The 13433-nt window shown below is 24.4% G+C and overlaps 1 protein-coding gene across 1 annotated transcript; it reads right to left on the reverse strand.

The window, feature by feature from the left end:
• Positions 1-305: 305 nt before the first annotated feature.
• LOC145846804 (polyunsaturated fatty acid 5-lipoxygenase-like) lies at positions 306-10433 on the reverse strand. The gene is made up of 14 exons (XM_082953415.1): positions 10368-10433; positions 9717-9903; positions 8857-8985; positions 8406-8651; positions 7671-7752; positions 7349-7505; positions 6209-6472; positions 5847-6036; positions 5117-5182; positions 4849-4961; positions 4333-4452; positions 2047-2181; positions 869-967; positions 306-473 (listed from the first exon to the last, which is right to left on the reverse strand). The coding sequence occupies exons 1-14, from the start codon at positions 10398-10400 to the stop codon at positions 306-308; spliced, it is 1989 nt and encodes a 662-aa protein (XP_082809541.1). The 5' UTR covers positions 10401-10433.
• Positions 10434-13433: the final 3000 nt, after the last annotated feature.

Here is a 13433-nt window from a genome sequence, read left to right on the forward strand (position 1 = left end):
ATATACTTAACTCTAAAAATTCCATTTAAACTTCATTCTATTGTAAACAAGAATCAAAAATAAGTAATTTTACTTAATTTCTAGTTATACTTTTATTTAACTTATCTAATAAAAGACTATTTGATGAATACATTGAATACTTTTAATGTTTTAAATCGAAAAAAAAGCATTGCTTGAAAAAGTATAAAGAACAAAACATTTTTTTGTTTTAGATTAAAGTTTTTTTTGTTACAGTTTGGTAAAATATGTTAAAAAAAATCTAAGGCTATAAAATAGATTAAGGGAAGTTATACTAAACTCCAACGCTATTCGGAATATTTTCTAGGCATTTGATAAGTGTATTTACGAAACGCGTTTTTGTTTCTTTCCTCAATGTCAATGTCGAGTAACTTGAGATCACTTTGAAACTTGTTTTGAATCACTTTTGCTTCATGCTCAAAAAACCATGTTTCAGGTACATCACCCAAATAATCCTGAAAGTCATGAAGTTTTGATAAAACGTAAAATTTTAAATAAAAAATTCAAGATAGTTTTTTAAATTATATGATAAAGGCTAGTTTATACATTATAACTAAAGCAAGTCAATTTTTTAGGAATTAAAAGCTAGAATTGAAAACATTTAGTATTTCATCTAAAAATATATTTTAATACTACTTATAAGCTAGTTCATAAACTTATTTTGTGATGTAATTTATATAAAAAATACTTTTTAGCTAATGATACACTATAATCACGGTAAGCTTTTACAAATTTCGTTTATAATACTTTACAGTTTTGTCAAATGCATTCGTATTTACGTTTTTATTTACATGTGTATTTTAAAAAACGAGTGTAAAGTTTTTTCAAAACATAACATTTTACAACATACCTGGTCTTCAAAGTACTGAGACAAAGCGTACATAGTAGATAGATGCGGTACAACCAGTGAACCTCTTGGTAAACTCTCCATTATTCTTTTCATCGTTCCCTTTAATATACAAAACATTAAACTATCTTTATCTTGAGTTTATTGGTTTTTTATCTATCAAATTAATCTATTAGAAAATTATATGATATTATTTTAATTAAGAAAGCTTGAAACATATAAAGACGTCACATCAAGTGTTTAGTAAAAACAAGAGGTTTAAACGAAAACTGAATATTATTAAAGCAGTTTTTACTTGAAAAATAATTTTTTAACATGCATATTTCTGCTGATGTAGCTTTATTAAAAAAAATTAGATTATGAAAATAACTTCTAAAAAAGAATAACTTTATTTATTTTTTTTATTTGTGTTTTTTGGACATCATTATAGCCATATGAGTTTTTTAGCTTTAATTTTAAATATCAAATATATCAAAAGTCATTATTGTTCAGCTAAGCATTTAAGATAAGTTTTATTAACTTTTAGACTCTTTATATTTTTTTATGTGTATAAATATATTTGCATACTTAATAAACATTATTTGAAAAACTGTTTAGAGTTAAGTTTTCTAACATTTCGTTTTCACTTTGCACTAAAAGTTGCTTAATGAACTATCAAAGATTATGTAATATATATAAATTACTTAGATAACATCAGGAACTTTAGTATGAGTTTTAAGTTCAACTTTTAATTTAATTTTCTTTGTTGTTTGAGTAGATCTAATAGTTTTAACTGTAGTATTTTATTAACATTAAATACAATTATAACACATAACTATTTGTTTTTACTTTACTATTTAGTTTTGTTGTCGACTTTTATCAGTTTAAATTTTGACCTAATATACCGATATATTGAAATAAATATCTCTGATTTTATTATATCACTTTTATTTCACAATTGAAAGCTAGTTTTTTAAAGTAACGTTTTTCGTTATATAATCAGTGGAAAAATTGATATATTGAACTTATAGTTATCAACTGCAATATTTTGGTATATTAATCATTAAAAGGATTTTCTATAATCAATTCAATTTTATAAATAACTGCAAAACTTAATTTAAATAGAAAACAAAAATATTCGAACAACTTCTGTTTTACTTAAAACTATTGAAGTATAATTTAATAATGTTTTTGAATCTAACTTCTCCTTTCTTATGAGGAGGCAGCATCATTATAGGAGGATTCATCGGAATAAACTTGTTGTGATCCCATTGTCCAAAATTTACAGCCGCATGCTGTGCCGAAGACGTTGCCACTACAATAGTCACAAGGTTAATCTGGAAATGTTACTATTTTAAGATTAAGTACGAAAATATTGATTTTCAAAAGTATATGCATGTAGTAGTTTTTTTAACAGCTAACATTTTAAAATTGTTTGTTAGAAAATCAAACGAATGAATATAATTAAAGTGTTTATTTCTATTACTTAGCTTTTGATAAAAACCAAGTATTTTAAAATATTAAAAAATGTGTTTTGGGTTAGTTATAGTTTAAAAATTTTTAACAAGTTTTTTTTTGTTATACTTTGTAGCTTAAAATAAAAAGTATTCAAATATTCAAACCAGAGTAATATATACAAAACAGCGAGGAATGATGTGTGTAAATAACATTTTACCAACATCTTTTTATGGCTTATAAATTATTTTTAGTAATTAAAATTCAAATTTTTTTTTTTTTAAATAAAAAGTTATGTTTAGGAAAGGGTAAATAACAAATCAGATAGTTACAAGCTACAATATTTAAAAATGGAGTTTTGTGTTTTTCTAGTACTTAACTTTCTTACATAGATTTTTATGATAAAAATCGCTAATGAACTAACTAAAGTAGTTATTTTGATTTAGTTATGAATACAATTCAAGGGACCTACTAGCGTAAAAAATAAACGCTGCAGAAAATAAACAATTTGCTATGAAATCTACATATTTTAAATATCTTCCTTAGCTCATTTAGTAGAACGGTGGACTGTAGCACGTTGTTAGAACTCTATAGGTGGCTAGTTCAACTTCGGGTCGAAGGTTCTTTTTTGTCCTGGGCTATGACTTTAAACTGTATCTAAGTAGCGTACGACTCGATAGTCAAAATGCTTTTTCGTGCACCAGGTCCTATAACTAAATATTTTGAGCGCTTTTTTCTTCGTCGTTATATGCTGGAAACGTAAGGGCTTATCAACAAGACTATACTTCATAATGTTTGATAATTCATCAAACATTTAGTATCTAAAGAAAAAAATATTTTTAACAAACAAAAGTCAACCCCGAAAACGTATTTTATAAATAAAATTGTACATTGCTACTGAAAGTTGTTTAATTTTAAAACCAATTGTTTTTAGTAGTTATTTTTAAATTAAACGTTTAATAATATAGTTTAGAGAATAGTTTGATTGATTGATTATTTTGAAAGTTTAAAAATAATTAATTTATAAGGCAGCTTTCTTAATTTTTTACTTAAGTTTATCCAATCTATTTATCAATTTATAGTTAATAGTGGGACACGTTCAAAATCCACTCGCGTTCGAAATCCACTCGATCAAAATCCACCCAGTCAAATTCGAAAACCGCTTACCGATCGAGGGTAAAGGTTAGGGGTTACAGTGATAGTGGAAAAATAGATAAAAAATAAACAAAAATAAATAAAAATATTTATAAAATAGATTAGTAAATAAAGAAAATATTTAAAAAAAATCGGGCGGATTTTAAACGCGGGTGGATTTTGATAGTATACCATTTAGTATGGTCTGCTTGAATTTCCATAAAATTCAAATAGACCGAATAATAGCTCTCCTTTACCTTTTTGAGTTAAAAAATGGGTTGAAGTATTAACATGCAACAATAACAAACGTTTATGTTTAAAAAAAAATTTAAGTATTTATTTAATAAAAACAGTGTTACTTATTCTTTAAAGTCTTTAGTAGAGGATTTAAGAACCCTTAAAAAAATACTTGTTCTGAACTTGACATAGGTTTGTAGTCGATAAAAAACTATACTTAATATCAGATACGTGCTAAATATATTACACACAATAGTAACTGTTCTATAGTTTCACTACAAACAACATTTATCAGGACAAAGGTTACTACCTAAGTTGAACTAAGCTAACCAAGTCTAGCAAGTTGTAAGTTTAATCGAATGAGCTTTTTTGTTTAAAAAGCACAACATTAAGTTTTTGGCTGTTAATCAAACTTGACAAGCTTTTTTTTTCTTTCAAATTGTATTAAGATGAAGACCGAAGTAATCTTTGTTTACTAAATGCGTATATATAAAATGCTAAATGTAGTATATGCATAAATATGTGCAAACTAATAACAGCTTGAATAAAGAAACTAGTTTGTTGATTTAAAAGTATATAAGTTATTAATTTTCTAAGCCTTTGATATTTTTTTTATTGCTGAAGATTTTTATATATACTTTTAGACAGTTCTGTTAACTCACAAGTTCTTCCCTGGTTTTAAACTCGCTGGGTACTCCTCTTGTGTTTTTATCCTGCCAGCCAAATCCAAAAAGTGCAGACTCATGAGCAAATTCTTGTAGTTCTGAATCTTCTACTATGTCCTATTGTCAAAAATAATTTTTAAAAGCTTAAAGAATAACATGCACTAAATACAGAAACTGTGCCAAAAAACAAAAAAAAAAACTATCATAAAAAAGTTAATGTAGTTAACAAGAATGGTAATCTAATTATCGTAGTTTTTTGAGAAATGTATCAATTATTTTTTTATAATAATATATGTTCAATTTTTAGTCTTTAGTCAGTTGAAATAACTTTGAAGTAAAAAAAAACTTAGCTTAATGGTTATTAAAATTGTTTTTAGATAAATTTGTAACTGTTTTGTTCATAGGTGTTCTTTATTATAGTTATTGTAACTTTGAAAATTTTATAAAAAGCTTCTGAGTCTTGTGTAAAATGAAAGAATATATTAATTTTATTTAAGTAAAACAGTGATTTACTTTGTCTGACTTGTAAAACAGATTAACAATTCCAGTAATGTAGTTTCTGATGATTTCCCAAACCTTCATGGTATCCTGAGCATAATGGTATTCAGGTATTTTGTTTGCAACACCTTTTAAATATTAAAGCACATTAAAAATGTTTTTTGTAGTCTGTCATTCTAAAAAAAAATTTGAAAAAAAACTTTAAAGTTTTTTATATAAATCACTATAAATGTAATAAAAACAAAAACAATAATAAATGAAAAATACCATATTTGTGCAATACTTTTGGTATATTCCAAATCATCTAAAGTGAGCTTTTTGTAGAAAGTCGTTATTACGGATAGTGAATCTAAAGTTACATATTTAAAGAGTTGTTTTTTAATTTAATAAACTGTTTTCCAACAAATAAAATCAAAATAAGATATGCTTTATTGTCTGCATATTTTATTAAGCCCTCAAACATCAAGTTAATTTAGTCTATTGCAAAACAGTAACGTTTGGTATCACATTATAAAAATTTAAGTATGTTATTTAATTTTATCAACTTCTTTTGTATGAAAACTATAGTTAATTGTGTAATCTTTAACTAAAGTTTTCACCATTTTTATGTTTATTTAAAAATATTAAAAGTTATCTTGACTATTAATCGCATAAAAATCTTTGACATTTATAACTTAAGTAGTATGACATATTAGCAGTAATACTTAAAAACTTCTTCAGTGTTTTTCCACTAAAAATTTAAGTAAGTTTAAAGAATGTTAATTTATCAATTTGTTTCAAATACTTTTTTACTTTGATTTGATAATAAATAAAGCTCAAAGTACTGTTTTGACTTGAGGTTACAGGTACTATAAATGCATATTATTTATATAAAAACAACAGATATAAACGCAATGTCCTATGATTTAGTCTACATAAATCAAACACAGCCTTAATTTTTTGAAAGAAAGGTTTATCTTGCTTTTTAAGTTTTTTTATTATGCCTTTTTAAAGTGCTGCAAAACTAAGCTAACCAAAGCTAAGAACATTAATAAAAGAGTCCTTAGGTATGAGAACTTCTCTTCCCTTCTGATTGACACTATTGACAGTTCGAAGGTGGGGCCTCAGCAGCTTGTATATCGGATGCGAGGTTGACAGGCATCTGAAGGCAGCAACCATGAAGGGTTCAGGAAAACCATGCGTACACAGGTAATGATATTTCCACTAAAAAGTAAAATTGTAATGCGTAGAACAATAATGATAACAAAAATAAACTTTTTGTAAATCAAAAACTTTTTCTCAATTAAAAATGTTTACATCTCTGGTGCAGATTAATTTTATTTAAATAAGAAAAAAAATCAGAACTTAATTTAAATTGAAAAAAGTTATTAGTCACCTCGTGTATCGAAACCATACAGTTTCGAACCCACATTTTAGCAAGCAACCAATCAAGTGAACCTTCATCTGCAGTGAACAAATAATCCCTGTCGTTCGGCTTCAACTGGATGCAGATTGGAACAAACTTGTCTTTATCGTTCACGTAGTACAAGCAAATAGCGTGCGGCACTTCACATGGTTCTCCGTCTTCCGTCGGGTTAAGAACCATCCCGCTGTTTTCAGTGAACATTTCATGGAAGTCCGCTAAGTAGAACTTTTCTGCCTGCATTATAAAAAACAAGTTTTACAAGCATTAATTAAATTAACAGCTTAATAAGAATATACAGCTTTAAGCAATTAAAAATAAATTTTCTGGCGAAACTATATTTCTTTTTATTACTACACCAAAATTACATTTGATATTGAATATCTTTATCCATTAGGTTAATAAAATAATTAGAAACCAAATAAAACTAACATCTTTTTATGTAAAAACCTTGACAAGTTTTTATAATAATTTTTAGTATCAGTCTTTTTAGAATTTAATTTCAGAATAGATAAAAACTTTTGTTTAGAATAACCATAGGAAAATTGATACCAAAACTGTTTGTAAAGCAATGCTTAACTCATACCAATTTTTAGACTTAAATATTATTTTTTTTTTATTTATGTTAGTTTGTATTGTAGATTTTAAGTCTTATGTAATATTTTTTAATTATTTTTGTAATTACCTTTATATTTGTAAAATTTTATTACTAAGTTATTGATTTAGATTAAAACATTATTGATTATAACTTATCACTTCAGCTATAATTGTGTTATTAGTATCACCGCAATTTATGTTCTGAAGCTATAGGTATAGTTTTAGTATAAGTTTAACAGTATTAATGATTAAATTTGGAACAAGAAAAGTTGGTAAACAAAGAAGTATGTTAATTTAAAAAGATAGAACAACTTAATGCCCTTGTCTGTATTCCTAACCTATTGTTTTACTACGTAGATGAAGACCATACATAGATCAAGGGTTTCAATTTATAATCAAGTAAACACAATTTTTAAATCGAAATAAGCTAGTGTTGTAGCTTTAAATTTAACTAGCTTAGAACCAGTAAACTAATACTATTTTTGCTTCTACTGATAATTTTTGAATATATCTAACTTTCATTTCACTTTTAAGTGATTTCCCACAACCGATCAAATGTTTAACATCATCATCTGTCACGTTGAAATACTCAGGAATGTGCTTCATAATTTTGAATGACAAAGGGTAGATTCCATTCAACGTTTGCCAACCAAACACCTCATCTGTTTTCCAGCTGTAAAATCAAAAATATTACTTGAAAAAGCTAATTAGATTTAATTTTAAGTCAAATATGTTGCTAATGGTTTTTAAATTATTAAGTGTTGTAAAAATATTATATCTAAATATTAAACTTATATATTAGTATACGGTTTTATTTAACAAAACTTGCTTAATATACTCATGACATTGTTGATTTGCATCATCCAACGAAGTGTGGTACAAGTGGTAGTCTTCTAAGCTATCAATAGGAAATATTTTTTCTGAAAACACATGATAAGTTTTAAATTATTTTCAAAGTTATCTCTTTCAATAACGATACCGAGTATCTAAAAGATTTGAGAAGTTTGAAGAAATTTAATTAAATGTATAAACTAAAAAGTTTAGATATATTTTCTCAAAGATAATTTTCAGGCTCAAAGTTTTTTATTTTAACATAGGCTTATTGCATACTTACTATCAAATAGGCTTTTGCTTAGTTTATTTGTCTTATAGTATTTAAATTTCTTTTTTTAAAGTGATTTTATTAATGACAAGTTTTTAAAATTTTCATAGTTATGCAAGTTAAAAACTTACCAGCTTAGTTTGTGGTTAAAACAATAAAAAAATAATAAATAAAAAAAAGTATATAATGTAAGCATTTTATTTCGTAAAAATTTTTTAAACAACATATGGTCATGCATACGTTATAGCTATATAAGGTTTATAAATTTAAGTTTGTTTAGTCATGGCTAATATAGTTTTTGACCATACAAAGCAGTACTATGATACATATGTAAAATTGTAAATTTATACTATTTATACTATTCAACAGTTGTAAATATGCTTATTTTAAACTAAATTATGTATATTTTAAACCTAGTTTATACCGTAGTTTATGTTTTAAACTGAACAGTAAAAAAGTTTAGTAACTAACCCTTTAACATCTTAAATATAATGTTTAGCGTCGATGTTAAGAAAACGCTGTCATCGCCGTCAGATCTGTTAGACCTCCTCTTTAAGAACCCTGGCAGGTCTTTGTAACTTTCCGCCACTATATGGTTGGTCAAGCCGTCGTGTGCAGTTTTCTCACTGTTCCACCGCATAACTTTTTTTATGTCGTTCAAGTTTTTCTCGCGTTGTTTTTTCACGAGCCCGTTCTGTACTTTTTGTGGCAGCTCACCTAGGTTTTTGTTTTAATTGTTTAAGCTTAATGTTTTAAAGTAGTTTGAAATGGCTTCAGGTTTAAAACAAATAGTGTATGGTTTTAAGGTGTGTGTAATAAAATATTTTAAAAAGTCTTTTTTTTTTGAACAACGTAAGATTAACATTATTTCAAAAAAATAAATTTTGTATAAAATAAAACTTTACATAAAATATACACTTACTATCAGGGCCAAGTGCACTAAACTCTTTTTCGATCATTGTGTATATTGGAAAAACTTTTTCAGTGCCTTTGTACACAACTTTTATGTAATCACACGCTAAATCATCCACAAATATTAAGTGCTTAACTTCTAAAATTTTAAAATACTTATTTTAATATTATTAAAAAATCACTCAATAAAACACATGAGTATTTGCTCATTCAACATAATAGAAAATAAAGTATGCTATTTTTGTTCTTGTTAGTTTATCGATTAGCTATAAACTTTAAAAAAATTAAATAAGTTTAGCTTAATCATTTAAAAACTTAAAACGTAATTGTAGAAACAAAAAATTTAAACTTATGCTAGCAAAATTATTTTGTTGTTTTTTTATAAATTAGTGTTAAAGTTTACGTTAATATTTACTATGTTATCTATCAAGAAATATTTATAACTAATCAGTTGTATTCAAACTGATTTATCCTTACTGTTTTATATTATAAGTGATGCATTTATGTGTAATATAATGTTTAAAACGAAATCAAATAAAAAAAAGTTTATTTAAAAAATTTAAACATAAAAAATAGAAAATGTAAAACTAGGCTAAAAAATAAATAGTAATATTATCAAAATCGATAAAATTTTTTGTAGAATTTTCTTATTTTTTTCTTTAATATTTTCTTATAATACTTCAATAAAACATATACTCTGACAAAGCAGAATCCTTACTTTTTTTATGATAGTTCACTAGTAAACATTTAAATGGTTAGGTTTAAAACTTGATGTACACAATATCTAGCTTGTTTTTATTATTTTCGACTACCAATAAAATTTTAATCTCAGTTGTCATATACAGTTTAAATATGTATAAAGAAACTAACTTATGTTGACAATGCATGGCATACCAACGTCAAGCAATTCAACATTGAATATATCAACAGATCCCTGCTCGAAGTTGTCATAAAACGAGTGGTCAAGTTCCTTCCATTCTGTCACAGACCCTTTATCTCCGACTAACTGAATCTTGACTGTGGAGTCCGTTCCACCTTTTTTATATCCATCACTAACCTAGTATTTATTTCAAAATAGTTTCGAATTTAATGTTGTAAAAAAGTAAATAAGTAAAAAAACAGCTTTTGTTTGTTATAAGGCGTTAGTAATAACTAAAAAACTTTAAAATTAAATAAACTAAATTATTTTTAGCGAAACATTGTGTTTAACTTTTATAACTAGTATAATTTAAAACAACATAAACTTTCTAAGATGATTATACATGCCTTATTAAATTATATACCTTTAACATTCAACATATATGGAAAACCCTTGAACTTTAAAAGACTAATTAGAGTGTTTATAAACACAATTTTTTTATTAAGCTGTATATAAAAAAACTTAAAATCTTTCATATGTTTCCAATATCATATACCACATTTCAGTACATGCTTTTTTTACATAAAGTTTTATAAACTGTTACAATAAGTTTGAGTTTATTATTTAGCAAATTAAGTTTTAGCTTATCTATTTTGGCTTACCTTAACATGAATTTGATAACTTGTCTGATCCATTATCAATGTCTAAGAGTTAATTATTTTCTTAACTAAATGAAAAAATTTGTACATATAATTTAAAATACACGTAGATAGATGTAAAACATTTTTAACATATTAGTTAGATTGTATATTTAAAATTATACGAATAAATAGAACAAAATATATTAAGTAAAGTTTGAAAAATCATTTGAATTGTGTTTATGTACTTTTTTTTACAAAGAGAATTATAGTCAAATAATTTTAGTAACTTCATTAATACTTTGAAAGTAACACAAAAACAAAACTCTATAACTAATTTATATAGTTATAGTATTTAGTAAATCAATTTACATAAGTATACTTAAGTTATAGTCATACCGGAAGAAACGTTATTTAAAAAAATTAATCATTAAACTATTATTAAATAAAACTTTTTACTTAAAGTTCAAACAAGTTTATACCTAATAAGTCTGATAGCTTTAAAAATTTAAGAAATTAAATAACATTTTTGAAAATTTTTTCACAAACGAAATAAAAGTATGTTCCCTAAAATTTTGTTGAACACACATAGTTTAACAAAAAAAAGTACTTTGATCTGTTTAATGTGTTGATACTGAGTAAGTTTAAGAACGGTTCTTAAATAGACTTTCGTAAATTTAAAAAATGAAATAACTCTTTGCTAATCTTTTATAAATTTTACAAAATAGTTTTACTTGATCAATTGTTGTTTCGTTTACTGATTGCGTTCACTTTTTTTATATGTTAACGATTTAAGTATTTCGAAGGCTAAATTAAAAAGTGTTATACTAAATAAATTTCTATTTAGTAAAACAAAAACCATTTATTTTTTTTAAACTAATTAAAAATAACTTGAACTATGATTTAATAAATTAATAATAAATTATATATACAAACAAATAAGTCTTCGTATAAGCCTCAATTTTTGGCTGTTGTGTTATTTTTTAGTCATTAATTTAACAACAACATATTACTAAAAACTGCTTTAAGTATCTAAATGAAACTTAAAAAAATTCGCTTACTTACTAAAAATTTTAATTTAGTCAACGCCTTTTTTAAACTATTCATTTTTATTTATATTAATTTTTATTCTTATGTTTTATACGAAATTTAACTTCCTTGAAACTTTATTTTTATGATATATAAAACATAATTATATATAATTGTGTATCAATTTATTCTATTTGTATAATTACACAGTTTATTCTTATGGAATTAATAAACTTTAGAATCAAAAATATTATAATTAGTTTCCTTAAAAAAAATTCAACCAATGCGCTTCTAGATTTTGAAATATTTTTACTTTTATACCTTCACAATGCTATTATAAATATTTTATTCTTATATAAGTTATTTTATCTTAAAATAGAATCTACAACATTGCTATAATACTTCTTATTATGTTAAGTTATACTATTGTTAGTTCAACTAGCATTTACACATTAACCATTTTCTAATACCTATTTTTCGATAAAACTTAGTTTTTACAATTCTTTCGTTAGAAAATTATTCCTAAACTAAACTTTAGTGGCGACTAAAAAAAGACAAAAGTATTAATTTTTTTTTTTTCTTTTTAATTATGTTTATCTACGAATTTAGATTCTGCAAATTAAAGTTTTCTCAGCAACAGTTTTTAAAAGCTTTAAATTTAGTTTGTAAATGGATTTTGAATAAAAAACATCACACTGATGTCTTTCAAAATCAAACGTGTAGATTTTTTTTGAAAGTAAGTTACTACGCATACTTATTTTTTTATTTCAGTTACAAGTTTTACTTGCAATGAAATATTAAACTATTACGCATACTTTGTCATTTAATTTTTCCCATAAGTATTTAAAAAAAAACAATTATAAGATATTGAAATTTTAAAAACTAATGATTTAAGGGTATTAAAAACTCTGTTATGTACAAACTAGTTAAAACCCTTCAAAAGTAGCTTTGGCTCTATCACAATAAATAATTAAAATAAGTAAGTATTTGAAAAAACCACATTGTATTATATTTAAGTATCCATATTATTTGTTTATTTCCTTGGAACTAAAACTTTTATTTTTATTTAAACGCCTCAAATAATGTATATATCTATGTAGCTTTTTTAAAGCTAAACTAATTTAAAGCTAAACTAAGTCAATTTAAAAACAAGCAAATTATAAATAAAACAAATGACAAGCTTAAGCATAAAAAACAAATTAAACACATAAAGATAATCATAATAAAAAACTTTATGAAATACGAAGCTTAACTTATGTTTTAAATACACTATAAAAAATAAGATGATACTCAGTATAATAATATGAAAAAAAATTATTAGATAATAAACATTATGTTTCTGGATTACTTTTAAATTTCAAAAACTTCATATTTAATTAAGTAATTATTGATCTTGTAAATCTTATTTTACTATAAGTTTATTTATAAGGTATTATTTAGTTTTATAAAAGTGTTAGTTGCAAAACCTCTAAATTAATATTGATAAATTAACGGTGAATTTTGCTGCTCGCGAAATGCTTTTCTGTTAAAAACAACTTCAAAAGTTGTTCTTAAGACTTACAATAGAGTTCTTAGTCAAGTAATTAGTTTCATATTTTTTAATTAAAATATTTTTTGTTAATTACAACATTTACTTGTTTAACTGTCACCCGCGAGTACCTTTTTAAAGAAAAATTGACATGTATCTTTATAAAAGATTGCCGACCCTTGTTATATAATGAATACTTAGATAGCGTGTAAAGCCTTTAAAAATCAGTTTTATCTTCTTATATCTTCTAATTACATATAGATAATTACTAATTTAAATAAACTATCAAGATGAAAATCAGAACTGTACTATCTAAAGATATTATAAATAATGACATAAGTTTGTAAAATAAGCAATATTGAGGGCAGATATTAAAATTATTTAAAGTTCTATTTTGCCAAACAAGAAAATTAAATACTTTTGTCCTACTTATGTAGTGCATATCAAAATGTAGCTAATTGAACATTATTTACATCTTTTAAAAGTTTTGTTAAAGTTTATCATATTGAACTAATTAATGTATTTAAACACAG

Source organism: Thalia democratica, unplaced genomic scaffold (assembly GCF_965202585.1).
Source record: "Thalia democratica unplaced genomic scaffold, ktThaDemo2.hap1.1 HAP1_SCAFFOLD_657, whole genome shotgun sequence".
In the NCBI taxonomy this organism is placed as follows: domain Eukaryota; kingdom Metazoa; phylum Chordata; class Thaliacea; order Salpida; family Salpidae; genus Thalia; species Thalia democratica.

What these genes read in the sequence shown, in the direction of transcription:
- LOC145846804 (XM_082953415.1), bottom strand. Translation starts at nt 10,400, where the DNA reads ATGGATCAGACAAGTTATCAAATTCATGTTAAG. An exon ending in GTTATCAAATTCATGTTAAG is followed by an intron (nt 9,904 to 10,367) that starts GTAAGCCAAAAT and finishes AATAAATACTAG; the next exon opens with GTTAGTGATGGATATAAAAA. An exon ending in TGTTTTACAAGTCAGACAAA is followed by an intron (nt 4,453 to 4,848) that starts GTAAATCACTGT and finishes TTTTGACAATAG; the next exon opens with GACATAGTAGAAGATTCAGA.